Source organism: Lissotriton vulgaris, chromosome 1_1 (assembly GCF_964263255.1).
Source record: "Lissotriton vulgaris chromosome 1_1, aLisVul1.2, whole genome shotgun sequence".
Classification (NCBI taxonomy): Eukaryota; Metazoa; Chordata; class Amphibia; order Caudata; family Salamandridae; genus Lissotriton; species Lissotriton vulgaris.
The window spans coordinates 1,543,235,381-1,543,255,516 of record NC_141685.1 but is presented as its reverse complement, the minus strand read 5'-3'; the positions used below and the strand labels follow the sequence as shown (position 1 = coordinate 1,543,255,516).

The window sequence follows — 20,136 nt, the reverse complement described above, 5'->3', positions numbered from 1 at the left end:
CAAATCACCGACTTTCCATAAGATTTTCTTTGCCCCATTTTAATGTCAAACCTCCGCTTGTAATCATTCTGATATTTTCTCACTCTCCAATTATTGACAACACAACCTCTGTCTTTAACACTTAACCACAAAGGATTCAATTTTGAACCAGCTGTTCTACCCTTTAATTTTTTTAATGGACAACTACCAGTCACACTGTTGGGTGTGTTTCTATGCGCCCATAACGTCTCTCTGAGAATAGGCTTAAGTGGAACCCTCAACTCTAAAGCAGCCTGAGCAGAAGCCCTAATCAGTTTTTTCATACTCTCAACCAAATCATTTGCCTGGGGAGCATAGAGAGCAGTCCTTTGATGAGTGATGGACAAATCTTTTAAAAAAACAGTCATCTCTTGTGAGTTGAATTGCACCCCATTATCAGAAACAAGGACGTCAGGAATACCCTCACAATGAAAGCATCCTTTAGGAACTCAATGATATTCTTAGTTATAACTGAACTCATACAAGAAGCAGATAACCATTTAGATGTATAATCCACCAGAACAACGACAAATCTCTAAGAAGGAGCCAAATTATCAAAAGGACCAACTATATCCACAGCCAGTTTTGACCAGGGACGCTCCGGTATAGCAACAGGGGAAAGAGGAGTGGTCCTCACCTTCCTTGATTTATCATTTCCAGCACAAATGGTACAATCTCTGGCAGTTTCTTCAACTTGGCGGTCCACCTCAGGCCACCAATAGGATTCTCTGACCCTAGCCTTGGTGAGACTACGCCCAAGGTGTCCCTCATGTGCAAGGTTTATTATCTTTTCTCGCATCATCAATGGAAGTATCAACCTGTCCCCACAAAAAAACTCACCCTGCACAATGTTCAACTCATCCCTGACATTCCGATAACCTTTGGCCGAATCAGGAACATCTTTCAAAAGAGGCCAACCATTTACAGTGAAATCCATAACTGTTGCTCTGGCTTGGTCACTCACAGAACAATTTTTCCATTCAACTTCATTTAGAGCCGATTCTTTCACCCAAGAAATACTCTGGCACTCAGGATCACTTACCACATACCTCTGTAAAGGTGATATTGAAAGGAAATCAGCTGGAATATTCTTAAAACCAGGGATATATTCTACACAGAAATTATACTCCATGAGTCCTTCAATCCACCTCTTATTCTTGGAGTAGTGCACTCAACATTTCTACACAAAAACATTTATACAAGGGGTTTGTGGTCTGACCTGACAATAAAAGGCAGACCCCACAAATACAATCTAAAATGCTTGATGGCCCATGAACAGGCTAGAGCCTCAGGTTCGATCACTGAATAACGCTCTTCAGCACCCTTCAGCGATCGAGAAGCAAAGCCAATGACCCTCTCAGTGCCATCAACCATTTGTGAAAGAATGGCCCCCTACCCACGAATGCTTGCATCAGTGGTCAAAATCGTCTTTTTGTGTAGATCAAAATGTGCCAAAGTTGGCATTTTTGCAATTTCAGATTTCACTTTTTCAAAAGCACTAGCACATTCCAGATCCCAATTAAAAACAGCACCCTTCTTTAAAAGTAGTCTGTTGGGTTGCATAACACTTGCGAAATTGAAAATAAACTTAGAATAGTATTCAGACAAACCAATAAATGATTTCACCTGGTCTTTGTTTGAAGGGGGTGGAGCCTGCAATATGGCTTCCGCCAAATCAATTTTAGGACTGATTCCCTCCCCAGAAACGGAATGACCAAGATAAGATTCTGAGTTCACCCTGAATTTGCATTTTTCACGTTTCAAAGTTAACCCATATTTCTCCAACCTAGACAAAACTTCAAATAAAACTCCATCATGCTTACCCTTGTCACTTCCATGTACCAGAATGTCATCCTGGAAAAACAGTACCAAATCAATTCCTGACAAAACATTTTTCATTACCCTTTGGAAGCAAGCAGCTGCACTCGCCAAGCCAAAAGGCATTCTAATGAATCTGTAAGAGCTCCTACAGGGTTTACAAAAGAGGTTAAATGTCTTAACTCTTCATGAAGCATATTTTGGTGATACGCTGCCGACAAATCCATCACACTAAACATACTAGCCCCTCCTAACTTTGACAAGATCTCATTGATATTCGATAAAGGTTGTCTATCCACCCAGATTAAACCATTCAAACTTCTTAAGTCTGCACACATCCTAATTTTGCTTCCTTTATCCTTGGGTGCTAAAACAATGGGCGCGAGCCACTCTGAGGACTTTTTCTCCTCAATTACCTCTAACTTCAGTAGTCTGTCAATTTCTTCCTGAAGTGGTTTCACCATAAGGTTTGGTACCTTCCTTACCTTGTGCACAACAGGTTTCACATTGTCCTTTAAAATTATTTTATGTTTGAAACCACTCAAAAGACAAAGTTTGTCAGAAAAAACCCTAGGAAATCTTTCTACAATATCGTGAACATCACTGTGTGGAGAAACCAACATGACTTGTTCAGGTGCATTTGGATTTAAAAGAATCCCAAGGTCCCTTTAGTGACGCCAACCAAGAAGATTATCCCCACGCTTAGCAACATAAACTTTGCCCACTGATTCCCTGTCTTTAAACAAAATGGTCTGAACAGAATAACCAATTAGATCAATCTTTTGACCACCATACCCAACCGGATTTATGTCAGGTGCTAAAAGCTTAATTTTGTCAGACCCTTAAGTTGAGAACCAAAACTTATCATTAATTAAGGTAACCAAAGAGCCTTAATCAGCTAAAACAGGAACCATCTCATTTGATATATATATATATATATATATATATATATATATATATATATATATATATATATATATATATATATATGTATATATATGTATATCACATTTTGGCATTGTCACAGTGTCAGAGTCTATAGACTTCACATCATTCACAATATCAATAGGTGTGTCAGTGATGCAATGAACTGCATGTTGAACACATTCTTCTTCCTCATGCACAAAGTTTACTTTGTTATTTCTGCACATCCGAGCGTAGTAGCCTTTTTTCCCGCAATTCCTGCAAACAGTACTTCTCGCAAAACAATTTGGAAAATTTGGCCCGTGATTTTGACATCCACATCTGGGGCATTTAAACTTCCCATCTCTATTAAAATTGAAATTGGGTTTCGCTTTGTCAGGTTTAGAAAACATCTTATCTTGCTTCACATTTGCTTTGCTGACAGATGCAACATGCATTTCAGGTTGAAAAATCTCTTGGTTCTCATTGTTGATATTTGAAACAAGGTCAGACTGACTTGGGCCTTTCCGTATTTTTTGACCCAATTAGATGTATGTTCAATACTCTCAACTATGGTTATGGCTTCTTTCAAATTCTGATTTTTTGATAATAACTTTTCCTGAATTTTTTGGTTATTAGTACAACGGACACGTTGATCACGAATGAGAGAGTCAGTCAGCTGCTCAAATTCACATGTTTGAGCAAGTGATTTAAGTTCTGCTACATAATTGCCGACTCTCTCACCCTTTCCTTGGATACGCATGAAAAACTTGTGTCTTTCCATAACCACATTAATGCGCACTCCAAAATGCCTCTGTGAAAGAAGAACACTCATCTCATATACATCATTAGGTTCTCCTGCCCCTCTGCCTATAGGTATAGGATCTAGACTGTCATAGATGTTTCTTCCCTCAATGCCAAGATTATTTAATAGAACTGCTTGTTTTCTGACGGCAGAGAACTTTTCACCACCAATAGCAAGAAGATAAGAATCACAAATTGGCTTCCACTTCTTCCAAGACAAACAGGTTCACCTTGTTCACTTAAAAATTGAGCTGATTGATTCATTCCACTCACCGCTGACATCCTGAAAGTCAAAAAGAACTTAACAAGCTAATAAAATAGGTTAAAATAATAACCTAAAATAATAACTTAAAATAAATAAGAAAAAGTAACAAGCTAACACAAACTTTCATGAGATACAGAGAACACCATTAGTCTTCAGTGAATAAAATAGTATGTTATTGAGAAAAAATAAAAATAAAATAATAAGTTAAAACAATTAACTTACTGTTTAAATCACTTCCACTTTTAAAAATGGTTGTTCCAGAGAAAATGCTTGTTCCAATGACATTATATAATCTTTGTAGAATGCTTGTACTTCTGCCTGCTTTTCTTGCCACTTGTGCCTCATACACGAAAGAAATATATTGCCAAGAAGTAATTACCTTAATGCCACCAAATAATCACAGTCAGTCTTCTTTAAATATTATTATCGTTTCCTCTATGTTTATTAAGAAAACTTGGCTCCCCTGCTCTCACTCGTGGTATTCCTATATGTTTATTAAGGAAACTTGGCTCCCCTGCTCACACTCGCGGTTAATTACGTACTCCGTCTTCAATTTTTATTAACAAATGAGACGAACACACACGTCCTTCCGCCGTGCGTCGCGTGGTGTTCCGCTGCATCTGGTGATTACGCCTCGAGACTCAGAGAAGAAACGAGCGTTGCTGCCTGCTCGCGCCTCGGCTCGCACTGAAGGAATTCTACTCCTCGCTCTTCGATTCACGTACACCCACAGATCCAAAAGATGCCGCACAGTTCATCGACGAAGTACGCACATGCAGAGCATTTCTTTTTCAGAATAAAATGAATTATTTAACTCTCCAATCTTCCCGCTTACGCTGAACGACACTCCGGTGCCAACAACAGTCACAAATCAATTCTTCACAATCGCACAACGCTGACTAACCTTGAGATAATTCTGAGCAGGTCCAAAACAAGTAAATCTCATGCTGGGTACTTTTCTGGAGGGTTTCCTTCATCGCCAGTAATAAAACGATAATCCTGTAGATTGAATATAAGTAGCTTTATTCACACCCACCAGAGAGACTTGTGGCAACAGCAAGGTGGTGGCTCAAACTGGCATAAGCTTAACCCATAACATTCTTGCTGATGTCATGTAACATTCCTCACAGGGAATGTTAAACTTAAAGGTAAAGATACAACAAGTTGTCCATTTAGATACATATCTTTCATCTGTATTAGTCCGCTCAGCCCCAAAGGGTGATGGTGGCCTTCCCCATTCTCCTATATTAACAACATTGAAGGATTAATCAATATTAGAGAGTAAGGATAGTGCTGTATACAAGTCTCCTTATATTTATATAATGGTACTATGCTTTGAGGCAGCCACTGTGTTGATGAGTATAGACAGTCTTTGTGTTAGTTGCACTAGTATTGTATTTAATGGATATGGGGAAAATACTTCCCTTCCCACTGCTCCATGGAGTGGAAGGGGTTCTGCTTGGTGCTAGTAGTAAGCAAAGTGTGCTAGAGCAAGCTAATAGTATAGTTCCATATCTGGAGCTGCCATACCTCCACACTCATAGGGAAGCATCAGAATGTCCCAGTCACTCCTGATTATTTACCTGCCTACACCCGATTTAACAGTAGATTGCATAGGGATATAAAAAAAACTTTTAGCGTGAGGTACATAACAAAGAGGCAAAGGAACTTGGGTTGCACAAACATTTTAATAAGCACTATGGTAACAATGGAATGCACTGGTGCAAGCAATCTGTTCGCTCTTTCTACATTATGCAAATAGCTAGACCTTAATTTTCTGTATGCATTACTTCTAAGTCTCAGTGTAGTTGTATCCCCAGACTGCACTGTCTCTTTCAGCCACCATAGGGGGTAATCTATATCCAGTTTTGTAGAGCATGATGTCAGTGAAAACATCTCTGATAGTCTCAGTTAAAGCGGAGGCCCACCTGTCTTTGAAACGTTCTGGATAATGGGGGTTATGTTTTAATCTGGGTATCAGACATGCGGGAGGATGTTGTCTGGGTAAAGGAATATGCAATGACTCCAACTTGTAGCCCACTTTTAGAGTGGCAGTCCCTAAGGCTGCATGCTGAAGACTCCAGGTGTATAATAATGTGGATAACTCTAGCCATTTCTTTTGGATCTGACATGTTACCATTCATCGACACTCAAGCTCTAGAAGCTAAGTATAGAAGGCAACTTTAGCTACTACATTCTCTTCTAGGCTGAGCCTCAATATAACAGCAAGCGTGAAAAGGGAGTCAAAACACTTTTTGACATCTAATAGTAGAGCTAGCACACAGGAGGTTATGGGGCAATTTGATGCCTCAGGTTAAAAATGGTCCATAAATTATGTGTGTTGGGGCACTCTGTGATAAAACCAGATAAAACCAGACTTTACTGGGAGGTCGAGGCTCATCATGTATGGCGTAAGTCTTTTAACAGCTATCTTCACTTGAATGTTTGTGTATATATTCGATTAAGGGAAATCGCTTTTAGGAGAAGCAGAAGGTGTGAGGACACTGTCTAGGCTTCAGTAAAATAAGTACCACTGACTGCCTTAAAATTGTTGGTCGAATTCCCACTGTAGGCGTTTCCTCATATACCACCATCAAAAACCTCTTCCTAGTCTTTAGAAAATTTTTCCATTATCAGTAAATCATTTCCCACAGACTTACCCCTAACATATATTTTGTGGCTTCCATTGTTGCAGATCCTGAAATTAGTTGCATTCATTTCTGACATTATCCTCCTGAGAAACCATTGTACCCTATTCCACATAGCGTTTAATTATGTTGTTAAATGTTCTTGTTTGCGAAGAGTAAAGTCAGGGGTAAGAGTTGGAAAAGACTGTCAGAATGTTGAGACTGCCCCTAATCAGATTACCTGAGTCATCTTCCAGCCTACTCTCCTTACTGGAGTACTCTTGCAAATGTAACAGATGGGCTGCTTTACTTCCCCATATCACCTAGCAGTCAAACATTTACCTAAGTATTTAACTTCTCCATCCACTCTGTCCCTAAATTCTATTGGCAATTTGTTCAATCTCCTTTGCATGTCAGTTATTTGTGTGAGTGTGTATTCATTTTTAAATCCTTCAATTTCTACCTAATGAGGGTGTGGTGCATGATGACATAAGGTCAACTGAACTGTCTGAAGGGCCAGACCAAACAGCTGAGAGTGTGCAGGTTATTTACGAATTAAATGGCAATGACTAAGTGAATGTTATTGATGTGTCCAATTAAACTACAGTGAACAAATAATAGCTAGAATGCATAACATATAAGCATGGGCGAATTTTGCGAATCTGGCGTTCGCGAATTTGCGTATTTGTGAACTCGCAATCCGCAAAATCCGCGAATTCTGGCGAATTTGCGGATTTTTTTTTGTGTTCGCAAGGGTTTCTGCCAGTTCGTGAGGGTTTTGTACCAGATCGCAATTGTGAACTTACTTGTCGGCTCGCAACGGTCGCAACTATGTTGTTTCTACGTCTGGTTCATCATCACAGGTTCCCAGCACCTTCTGTTTCACCACTGCCACCCTCTGTTTCACCCATGTCACCCTCTGGTACATCACTGCCACCATCTGGTTCATCACTGTGGATTATGGGGGGGGGGAAAGCAAGCACACCTGCCCTGCTTCAACTGACATGAATTAATTTGGGGTTGATTTATTAATGTGTCACTGTTTTAAAATTCCAGTCTGGCACCTGCTTCCTTATCTGTAATTTGCTTTCTGTTGCAGTGCAATTTATTTTTCCAGGACCTTTGTGGCCTACTTGTAGCTATTCTATGAGCCTGCTGTGAGGGTCAGAGCAGGGTCATAGAATTGTTGCAACTAGCAACTGAACTCTGGAGGGGCCCCAGTCAGGAAGCACTACAGGGAATGGTTACTAATGATGAGTTTGCACTTTTGCACCTGCTGAGTGCTTTCAGTTTTGCAAAACTCGTTTTTCTGAAGAACAGCAACTGTAATGCCCCAAACAAACATAGGCAACTGAACTCTGGAGGGGCCCCTCAGGAAGTACTACAGGGAATGGTTACTAATGATGAGTGAACTTTTGCACCTGCTGAGTGCTTTCAGTTTTGCAAAACTCGTTTTTCTGCAGAACAGCAACTGTAATGCCCCAAACAAACTTACTTGTGAAAGTTGATTTCTAATCCAAAAGTGATCCAAAGAAAGTCAAAAGGCCTCAAATCCAAAAAAGTGCAGGCAAATGTCAACCTGAGGAGTTTTTCTGATAAAAATCATCATTTTCAGAAGGTCTATACTGCTTGCTAGTGGATTTCTTGTGCAGAATTGCAAATTTTGTAATTTCGCGAGTGCGAAATTGTTGCTGCTTGACGCACCTACATGTTCGCAATTGCGAACTCTCGCGATGCGTCGCCAAACTCCCGCGGGATCCCGCAGCAAGATCCAAAATGGCGCAGCACTCGCAAAATATTGAGAAAAACAACTTGGCAAACGCTGAATGACGGTAAGTGAACGCCGCACCCCTCAATATTGTATCACCAAGAAAAAAAATCCACGGCATGCAAATTTGTGGATTTTCGGTAAATTCGCGAGAGTTCGCGGATTGCGAATTTACCGAAAATCCACAGAATCCGCGAGCGGAACGGATTTTCCACCCATGCTTAATAACATATATATATATTTGTTTTATTTTAAAAGCTTTATATAGCGCGAATATGACCCTAGTAGGTATCAGAGTGCTTTACATACGAGCTGCGGAAAACATAGGTAGATAATTGTAGGAGAAAAGTAATGATATATAGAAATAACATCAAGTACAAAATGACTCGATAGAGGCCAGTATTGGGGCAGTACAAGAGCCAAGTAGCAAATTATTCAGCTGTATACAATAGGAGACAAAAAGAGAGAAGCTATTAGCTCAGTGTCATGCTCATCAGTAAATCTTTCACTTCCCTTTTGAAGGCAAGTGTTGAAGGAATCAGTCTAATTTCCGCAGGTAGGGAGTTCCAGATTCTCGGGGCAATACCGGAGAATGTACGTATTTATGTTTTCATTTTTTTAAATTTCTTTGGCTTGAGCAGCAAGGTCCTGGAGCTCCATGAGGAACGGGATTCACCCAACAGTTCGAGCTTATTTGCCAAATATAGAGGAGTGTTGAAATGCAGCGCTCTATGGGTCATATATGCAAGTTTTAAATGAATCCTTTCCTCAAACGGAAGCCAGTTCAGAGATTCCAGGTTTGGAGAAATGTGGTTGGTTTTCTTTGAGCCCGTGATAATCCCAGCCGCCGTGTTCAGAGATGCTCTGAGGGGGGCTAATCTACGTCTTGGTAGCCCGTAGAGAGTAGCACTGCTGTATTCCAGCTGATAGGTGACTAACTCTTGCACTGCAGAATTGAAGTAATCTTGGGGAAGGTAGGGTTTGAGTTTCCTTAGGATGCTCAGTTGGACGTTCGCTCCTTTGGTAGATGCGCTGATGTGACCCTGCATGTTTAGGTTCTTATCCAGCACTATTCTCAGCAATTTCGAGTTTATGACTTGTGGTGTACAGTTGAGAGCGGGAGGTTTTTCAAATATTTCTCTACAATGGGTGTTTGCTTGGTTGGTAAGATGAGGAAGAATTCCATTTTGAGGGTGTTTAGTTTGAGGTGGTTGGAGGTTAAGCAATTGTGGGTTTTGTGCAAGGTTCTGTTGAGTATCTTGATATCTTCATCGGAAGAGATTTAATGTACAATTGGGTGTTATCTGCATACATGTGGTATTGGATGTTAGATGCTTTGAGGATTAAGGTGAGAGGTTCAATGAATACTTTGAAAAGCGTGGGGGAGAGAGAGGACCCTTGGGGCACCTCCAGAGTGCAGGGACTGGAATTGGATAGAGATTGATTGGATTTGACTCTCTGCGTTCTGTTATTGAGAAAGGAGGCAAACCATTTTAGTACATTGCCTGAGAGCCCCCTCCTACATTTCAGAAGGCTTAGGAGATTGTCATGTTTGACAGTGTCAAAGGCAGATGAGAGGTCGAGTAGTATTAGTAGGCAAGATTTGTTCTGGTCAAGCATTGTGAGAGCGTCGTCAACTATATGAGTGATGGCAGTTTTGGTGCTGTGGCCGGGGCAGAAGCCCGATTGGAATTGATCGAGAAGTTGGAATTCCTCAATGTGATTGCACAGTTGTTCATGAACACATTTCTCAAGGAGTTTAGCCAGAGTAGGGATGTTTGTGATTGGTTGAAAATTATTCAGATCTTCTGGGTCAGCAGTCGTTTTTTAGAGAATAGGTAGAACCAGCCCCGACTTCAAGCAGCCAGGGATCTCACCTTGAAGAAGAGAGGCATTGATAATTTTGGTCCAGAGCGGGACTAGTGATTTTATCATTTCTTCAAAGAAGTTGGGGGAGAGGGGGTCATTGAAGTGATTTGAAGGTTTTAGGGTCGAGAGAATGCTGAAGATGGATATGTTGTTGAGGGGTGTGAATTGACTCCAAGAGGCATTGTTTTTAGGGTAGAGACAGGGCATAATAAGAGAGAGTGAGGGTATATATATATATATATATATTACCTACTGGCGATAGCCAGTAGGTATATATAGTTAGGATTTTTTTCCTATGGGACTTTTGAAAATTCTATGTCTAATAACTTTGGCGTTTGTGGACGGAATCGGCTGAAATTTTCAGGAAAATTGCACATTTTGTTTCTGAGCAGCTCCTGAAAATTTGGTGGGGGTTCGTCAAGGGGGGGCCGAGAAAAAAGGGGGGTCCCAAAACGCGTTTTTCCCATGTTAATTTCCATAGGGCGGTTGGACTCACTTTTAGCCCGAACGGCTGAATGGATTTCCACAAAACTTGGCAAAATTGTAGGGACTGTTAGCCCGATGTGCCTTTGCTAGGTCTCAATATATGTGCTTCAGTGGATTTTGAGAAATTAACGTTTAAAACAAGATATATATCTGTAACAGCGCTCCGGGCAGCGCTCCGGTTCGCGAACTTTTCGCGTATCGGAACTTTGCGAAGCGAAGCTGATTGGCTCTCCGGTGTCTGTCAACATTCTAAACAGTCCGGAGCGGCCGCCATCTTGTCTCTCGGTAGGATCGAGAGACAAGAGGAGGCAAAAACAAAGGGGGAAATGAAGGAAAGGGGGCGAGGTAGACCCCTTGTGACCCCCTAGGATTGATGAGGGGGATATTATAGAGTCACGCGGGGCCCAAAAAAAAAAAAAAAAATTCCGATTTTTTCGCCGTAGAGACGCGTCCCGGTTCGCGAACCGGGCAGCTAACCGGGCAGCTAACCGGGAAGCTAACCGGCAGTGTAACGGGAGTCTGAGGAGTAGCTGATTGGCTGTCAACATTGTAAACAGTCCGGAGCGGCCGCCATCTTGTCTCTATATAGTTAGGATTTTTTCTCTATGGAACTTTTGAAAATTCTATGTCTAATAACTTTGGCGTTTGTGGACGGAATTGGCTGAAATTTTCAGGAAAATGGCACATTTTGTTTCTGAGCATCCCCTGAAAATTTGGGGGGGGGTCGTCAAGGGGGGGCCGAGAAAAAAGGAGGGTCCCAAAACGCGTTTTTCCCATTCATTTTTCCATAGGGCGGTTGGCCTCACTTTTAGCTCAAACGGCTGAATGGATTTGCACGAAACTTGGCAAAATTGTAGGGACTGTTAGCCCGATGTGCCTTTGCTAGGTCTCAATATATGTGCTCCCGTGGATTTTGAGTAATTTAGGTTCAAAAAAAGATATATATCTGGGCGGAGCCTAACCACACATCTGATCTGATTGGCTGTCAGCACTTCATCCAAGAAGTGTTGGCAGCCATCTTGGGACCAATATACATGATAGCACCTCATTAAAAAGCATTGTAGTTAATAGAGGGTTTTAGGACTTTAGTTACATTATAAAACGTTTGTGATATGTGCACGTGTGGATTTTGTCTCATTAAGGTTAAAAAAAATATATATATCTTTAAGCGTGTTCTGGCGCGCTTACGTTTTGGGTTTGGTTTGCGCTGCAGAGACGATACGTCACGGTTATGCGATGCATCATGAGGCATCTCACGGGCTACGTGATACGTCACTTAATAAAGAATATATTTTACAGCTATAGATATTAGCTTTTAAAAAACCAATGAAATTCACAGAAAAAACCATAGGTTATAGACCATATATAGTTAGGAATTTGCATTTACAAAACCTTGAAAATTCACTGAAAAAACCATAGGTTATAGACCATATATAGTTAGGGATTAGCATTTAAAAAACCTTATTTTATTTGCACAAAACCATTGAAATTCCATATATAGTTAGTTGCACTAACTATATATCGCGGACCCGCAATCCACTGCTAATGATGTCACATATTACATCATTCATGACATGGTCAGTGACATCACTGATGACATCAGTGATGACATCTCAAATGACATCACTGATGACATCACTGATGACAACACCCAGTGACTGTATGTTTCTGTAAAGTTAAAATATGTCTTACATATTGAAGAATGAGTGGATGTATAAGTGTCTGGATGAAGGATTTAGTAGGTGCATGACTGACTGTATGAGAGAATGATTAAATGTGTCTCACTGAGTGCATGGGTTAGTGATTAAAGTGTCTTAATTTGGCAATCATTATTTATGTTCTTCTGTAAACTGCTGCATGTTTAAATCAGTAGCTATATCAGTAACTATATGGGTTATTGAATGGTTGCCCAAGTATTTGTATGGGAGACTGAGTATGTGTGTGGGTGGCTGGGAGGTGTATAACTCTGTGCATAGATGTGTGAGCAGTTGATTCCCTAGGTGTATGGGTTCAAAAGTGCATGTAGAAACAGCTGTATGGACAGTTGACTGTGTGCATGAGTGTATTGGTGAGTGAATGGATATCTCAGTTCTACATGTCAAAGTAAGTACATATGTAAAACACACTCCATGTGAGAGTTGACATATATAAATAACTGAACATAAGAGCCAGTGAATGTGAGAGTGGCTGTATGAATCATTGTGAACTTGTATCAAGGATTGTATAAGAGAGTAAATATGTGTTAGTATATGTTTGAATAAGTAAGGTGTGTATAACTGTATAGTTGAGGAAATGGAGGTGTGATTGATTCTTTGCATGACTGACTAGGTGTGTGAGTAACTCCATGGATGAGTGACAGTCTGTGAGTGCCTGTTTACACTGAGTGTATCTAAGGTTATATTAGAGTCTGAAGATGTATTATCACATAAATGATATCATCAGTGATGTAATCAGTAATGTCAAATGAGATGTCAGTGATGTCATCAGTGATGTCATTTGAGATGTCATCAGTGATGTCATCAGTGATGTCATTTGAGATGTCATCACTGATGTCATCAGTGATGTCACTGACCATGTCATGAATGATGTAATATGTGACATCATTAGCAGTGGATTGCGGGTCCGCGATATATAGTTAGTGCAACTAACTATATATGGAATTTCAATGGTTTTGTGCAAATAAAATAAGGTTTTTTAAATGCTAATCCCTAACTATATATGGTCTATAACCTATGGTTTTTTCAGTGAATTTTCAAGGTTTTGTAAATGCAAATTCCTAACTATATATGGTCTATAACCTATGGTTTTTTCTGTGAATATATATATATATATATATATATATATATATATATATATATATATATATATATATATATATGTATATAGTAAAATATCCTTTATAGCTCCTCCCAAGCACTGTCTTTATATACCAGTGCAAGTTTCCCAGCCTCTCCACCATTTAAGTGTCCTTTGTTTTGTTTACTTACTGTCTACTGCTCTGTTGCTGGGATTCTGCCCCAAAACAGAATTATGCGTAGGATTATAGGACCTTGGTGTATAGGGACTAAGTCATCCTACCACCTTAGTATCGACTAGCTATAATGTCTCACTTGCTCCTATACTCACTCACAGAGAACCAAATGATTAGATACCCCAGAACACAACTCTCACAGATCTCTCAGGAATCGTGGTAACAAAACACACCCTTTTGCTCACTCTCTTGCACTTGTCCACAATAAGATCTGACAGAGACACGAAAAAGTTTAACATATTTACTTACACTATCATGCCCTAACATGCAATAGACATGCCACAACAAGCAGGAAAATACGTAGTACAAATACAGTCAGCATAGCAGCTAGTCCAAATATCATGAAGGGAGATGTCCTCATGAAAAGATAATAGAGCCTAACCTGCCTTCCCTTGCTAAGAAGCAGTATTATTATGTAGTAGAATATCTCTGGGCTTTGTCAGAAGCACCCATACCTTAGCCTTTAGAGAGTAAACCTACACCATAGGTGCTGTCTTGCTCTTCTCCCTGGAAAGGTCCCTCTCCAAGTGTGTGCTACCTATTTTTGTATTCTAATTAAACCAAAGTATGTTGCCCAAACAACAGCTGCATCACTATGTTTTGTCTAAGGGCTAAGGCCTGGCCAGAACAAAATAACAAGGGGCATTGTTGTTCGACTTGCTCACAATATTCAATCAAAATCCCAGGAACCTCCTGAGAGTGAACACAACGACAGGTTCTCATGTGAAAACAGCCAAAAAAGTTATTGAAAAAATAAAGCTGCCCAATAACGCGTGCAAAGCAGCAGGCAGGCTGCAGTGTGCTCATGCTAACTTAGAAAGAAAACAACAATGTCCCCATGGGCCATGTGACAGCTCATTCTGTTAGTCTTGGCCCTTTCCTCTGGGTCAACCCCCCCAAAACCTTTTGTCTTCACTCCTCATGCTTTTATGAATTCAAGTTTGTTGGCATTAGCACTCCGTTCAGTTTACCATTGCTTACCATTACTAAAGTGCATGTTTTCTTTCATTAAAACATAGTAAAATTGACTTATGTCTAATTGACACATTTAATTTACTTGTAAGTCCCTAGTTAATAGTACTACATGTACCCAGGACCTGTAAATCAAATGCTACTAGCGGGCCTGTAGCACACATTGTGCCACCTACTAAAGTAGCCTTAAGAACCATATCTCTTACCTACAACTGTAGCCTGTGGTGCAGTTTTAAACTGCCATTTTGACCTGGCAAAATAAACCTGCCTTTCTAATACATATGATACCCCCGAGGTAGTCCTAAAGGCTCATCCAGCAAGGTGCTTGGTATTTATAAATTAAAACATGTGTACTTACGGTTTACATGTACAGACAGTGAAAAACTCGTAAAGTCATTTTTCATATTGACTGTCAAGGGGTTACCTTATTATGTTTAATGAGTGATTACATTTGATAGAAATATGCTGGTTAGACTCAAATGAAATGTAATTTAATGTTGAAGTCAGATTTTAAGTCCCAATTCTTAAAATGCCACTTTTTAATAAGTTGGCATTTTCTTCTCCCAAACATTTGTACCTTCTGCCAGTATCCTTAGTCACATGACTATGAATTGCTGTGTTGTTAGGGTTAGTGTATTCCTGCCAGACAGTGAGACAAAGAGGATTGGGTGTGGGCAGGATGAACAATCCTACCTGGATGGTTAGGAATAGAGCCCCACTTACATTTCAGGGGGCTTTCCTCCATCGCACTCAAAGGAACCTGACACCAGTTTATGTCACCCAAGACGTCTTGGAGCCTCGACAGGGGAAAGAAAGAGCTTACCGTAACCAGATATGGAGATAGTACAGAGAATTCTCTCGCTTTAAAGACTGGCACCAAGAACAACTATTAGACCTCAAGAGCCACTATTTACTACACTTTTGAACCTGTGGTCATTACAGAGGGACTACCTTGTTCCTCAGAGAATAGCCCTTGTGCTGAGGCCTGCCTTGTGTCGCAGAGGTCTGCCCTGCTGCACGAGGCCTGCCTTATCTCTCAGAGCTCTACCCTGCTGCTTGATGCCTGCCTTTTTCCTCAGAGGACTGCTCTGCCGCTACCAGAGGATGGCCTGTTGCTTGAGGCCTGCCTTGCTCCACAGATGGCTGCCCTGCTGCTTGAGGCCTGCCTTGTTCCCCAGAGGGCAGTCATGCTGCTTAAGGCCAGCCCTTCTCTATGAGGAGAAAGACTGAACAGATTCCTTCATTCGAAGGTAACCTCAGTTGACTACAAGGATCATTTGGTTCAGCTCCTGTTCTGAGTGACAGGGACTCAACAAGCGCCAGAGGCCACCCTGCAACTTCCCAGCTGACCTGCTGCACTGGACCTTCCTGAACCTTCAACCGGACCTTCTGGCCTCTGATGGATTGAATCCTTGATCCCCAAAAAGGAGCCTCCACATGTCCTGGCCCCTTGGCTGGCATCAGAGAGAACTCCTCTTTGACTAACCAAACGTTCCATCCAAACTGGTGGGAAGTGACATAAAGCCCTGCAAAGCATCGCCGCACAGCTGAAAGCTTCATTGGAACCTACACTGAGTGACACAAAGCCCCCCTCAAGCCTTGCCACACATCTGAAAGCTTCATCTGAAATAATGCTGAGTGACGCACAGCCCTGCAAAGCCTTGCCGTACAGCTGCAAGCTTTATTGGAGTCGCCGCTGAGCTCCACAACGCCTAACTGCACAGTTACAACACAAAGCCCCTGAGAGCACATGCTGTGCAGACCTCTCACCAAGGACATAAGGTACAGCTCCCAGGGGTTGACCTGAATTTGTGACTTTGTCCGGTCCATTCTGGTCAGATACAATCAGTTGGCCCTTTCTGCTTGCAGTTGCTATTTTGAACTAAACTTTCTAACTCCGGTTCTGATGATTGGATTCAACTTGTTTTGGTGTGATTTTATTTAATAACATTTTGGGATTTTTCTGAATTGGTTTGGGGTTTTTCTTGTGCTGTGTTTTCACGTTATTACTGTTTGTGTACTGTATAAATATTGTACACATTGCCTCTAAGGTAAGCCTGACTGCTTTTATGCCAAACTACCAGAGGGCTAAGCACAGGTTAATTTAGTGACCTTGTGGTTCACCTTGACAGGAATTCTGGTTGGTGCTTGAGTAGGGTTTTTACCCCCTCAACCAATACCCAGTTTCTTACACCTTCATTTCCCCTCACCCTCCATTACCATTTCAAACTATGTCACTTACAAATACCAGCTTTACTTTCCTACCCTTTGGCTTAGAAAATGATCCTGGATTTGTTCTAAATATTCTAAAGTTGGTTTCACCACTATCCAGAGATCTCCATGTCTCCACTGCTGTTTCTTCTCTGGACTGCACTGACAGCTGTCCTAGGAAGAATTGCAATTTATAACAATGTAACAATGTAAAATATAATATGTAAAATAAAGTTGTGAATGCTTGGGAAAAATTATATGATGTGTTATAAACTCACTCAATCTATGATTTGAGTGAAAGTTAATCTTATTGAAATCCAGCACTTAGGTTTTGAATCAATATTTCTGAATTCCAATTTAGACACTGAATATGAGTAGGAAATTACATTCTCCCACCGCACAAATCATATTTTGCAGATGTATTGAAATTTCCTGATGTGTGTCAATTGTCTCACCACACTGTTTTCCCATTATAAAACCTGGTTGTAAGAATTAGGGTTGCTGGTTGACTGAAGTGTAGGCCCTGTTCAAGCAGCAACAACAATTCTTTTCAGGGTAAAGCACAAGCAAACCCCAAATTAACCCGTGCTCCTCCCTTACGTAGCTTGGCACAGAGCATTCAGACTTAACATAGTGGCAATGTGTAAAGTATATGTGTAACTCTTCAAACAGTAAAACAGTGAGAACACACCACAAGTTAGCATTTTAAATAATTATTTCAGAGACACCAAACTCGATCAAGTTATAGCTTCCCATTTGGAAATTACACACATAAAATGTAATAAATGTCATCCCAATGTTATCCTATAGGAGATATAAGCCTCGCAGTGGAGACAAACAAATTTAAGATTTTTTCACTACCAGGACATGTAAAACGTAAGTGTACATGTCCTAATTTTTAATACATTGCACCCTGCCCCATGGGGTGTTCAGAGCCTAACCCAGGGTTAATAAGGAAAGTTTGGGCCTGGCAAAAGGTTTATTCTGTTAGGTCAAAGTGGCAGATGAATGTGCACACACAGGCTCTGCAATGGCAGGCCTGAGGCATGTTTAAAGGGCTACTTAAGTGGGTGTCTCATTCATGGATGCAGGTCCGCTAGTAGTGTTTAATTCACAGGCCTAGGCACATGTAGTGCACTGTATTTGGAACATATAAGTAAACTAAATATGCCACTTGGGTATGAGACTATATTACCATGTTTAGAGAACAGAGCACATGCAATTTAACACTGCTTAGCAGTGGTATAGTGCACAGAGTCCTAAGGCCAATAAAAATAAATTCAGCCAAATGTAGGAGGAGGAAGGCAAAATGTTTGGGGGTGACCCTGCAAAACGAGCCATTTCCACACTGGTAAAATCTGTTGGGGAGAAAAGCTCAATCAAAAAGGAAGACATGCAGATTTTGAGGAGGTAAATACCAAATTGGCATGTTACATTTTGAGGTGGGAAACTCAAAATAGGACATATTTACTGTGCTCAGTAACCAGCCTACTCTCGGGTATGAGTATTTACTGGGTGTGATAAGTACTGCTCCCTCTTTCACCTTACTAATAAATTGGTTCCTTTGAGCTTAATAATATTAGGCAGAAACATTTGGGATTGTGTACACATGTGAAAATTAGAAATCAAACCCATATGAACATACAACACATTGTAATTTACATCACGAGAAAATAATACGAATCTAGTAAAAAAGAAAAAACATACAGTTTTAAAATTCTCCATTATTCTATTCCAATTCGACACTGATACTGCTGTACTGCTGCACTCGTGTCACTAATGTAATTGCCTTTTCAGTGTTTTTCATTGTGAATAGGAATTCTATTGCCTCTGCAGTTGTACAAACATGATTATTTCCTAATATTGACTATGATACAATTTTCTGTACTCCAGAACCGTTGGAGTAATAAGGTTAATATGCATAGCAGTGCGTACTGTGTCAGGGGCGGTTCTAGGCTCATGGCGGCCCTGGGCAGGGAGCGTAGGTAGGGGGCCCCGGAAGAGGGGTCCGGGTGGGGCGGAGCCCCCCAGAGCTCAGGAAGATGTTTTAATAAAACGTCCAGAAAAGGCGTTAGATGACTAGTACCTGCAGCTGCACCTACTCTTCCGAATTTATCTCAGAACGATAATTTTTAGGAGGAGGAGGGTAATGTGACACACGATGTAAGGGACTGGCACAGACGGCTGCAGTGCCAGGGCCATGACATGGGCCCCGGACCCACAGCCCACCCACAGAGAAAGAATCGGTGGCCTCTTTGCCCCGGAATCATTAATACATTCCCTTCCAGGGGACGCCACGCAAATATGTATCCATCATCAGAGGATTATTATATTAAGGATATATATTGGCGTGGTGGCCCCTGGGGTTTGGCCGCCCTGTGAAGGTGTACAGCTTGCACATGCCTAAGGCCCCCCCTGACTATGTCCATGTTACATTCACATTTTCCTTCAGTGTATTAGTTGTGCAGCATGTAAGGTTACAGATTTCTGGCAAACAATAATGATGCTTAAGTTTTCATCACTGTATCTGAATTTCAATTTAAGGTTTTCGTATTTCAGTTAATAGTTGAGATATTTGTGTGCAAACGTTATGAAATGTACGAAAATGCATGTTTGACATAGAGATGCAGTTGGACAATACAGCGAGCATCGAGTGATTTCACAGTATATTTCTATTGTCATGGAAATATCTATCAGCCAACTTTTGCATCACTGTACCAGCAATGGTATGGCTATATCCTGCTTATATCCTGTAATGTTGAACCCTGCACTAAGGTAAATAAAGGAAATTGGCAGACATGTATGGATAATATATAGTTTACTTTTTGTAAGTGAGATGTGCCATTAAGTCTTATGTTGCTTTGCATTTTAAAATTGGTGTACTTTAAAAGATATACGTTTACCCTTCAGGGGAGGTTGGCTGGTTTGTGTGGGAACTTTGACAAATACACATCAAATGATCTGACTACATCGAGTAATATGGAAGTGAGAAGTGCCCAGGTGTTTGGAGAAAGCTGGACGATTGGGCAGGTACGTTATGTATGGATATTTTTCAGTATCAAAGTACAGAAGAAGCAAGAGCTTTAGCACAAAAATGGAGTCAAGTAAAAACTAAATTTTCCTGTACTGTCTCCTATACAGTGTAGAAGCCCAAATGAGACTATAAGGCCTTGTGAGGTGCACCAGAGCAAGTTCCCTTATGCAAAGAAGGAGTGCTCTATTTTGTACAGTGATGTGTTTGCTCTCTGCCGTAATGTGGTAAGTGGAAATGTCAAAGTGGCTGCAAGACATTAATTGATTGCTACTAAGGCATCGCAATCAGCCTACACTTTCAGTAGATTTTGTTAACATCTTTCCTATATTC

At 40.8% G+C, this 20,136-nt stretch overlaps 1 protein-coding gene across 1 annotated transcript in view; it reads left to right on the top strand.

Annotated features, from left to right (window-relative positions):
- OTOGL (otogelin like) overlaps positions 1-20,136 on the top strand; it is a 1,110,282-nt gene that overhangs the window by 710,533 nt on the left and 379,613 nt on the right. The window contains exons 26-27 of the mRNA XM_086931129.1: positions 19,683-19,802; positions 19,914-20,030. Coding sequence (XP_086787255.1) covers positions 19,683-19,802; positions 19,914-20,030 — 237 coding nt within the window. The remainder of the gene's footprint in view (positions 1-19,682; positions 19,803-19,913; positions 20,031-20,136) is intronic.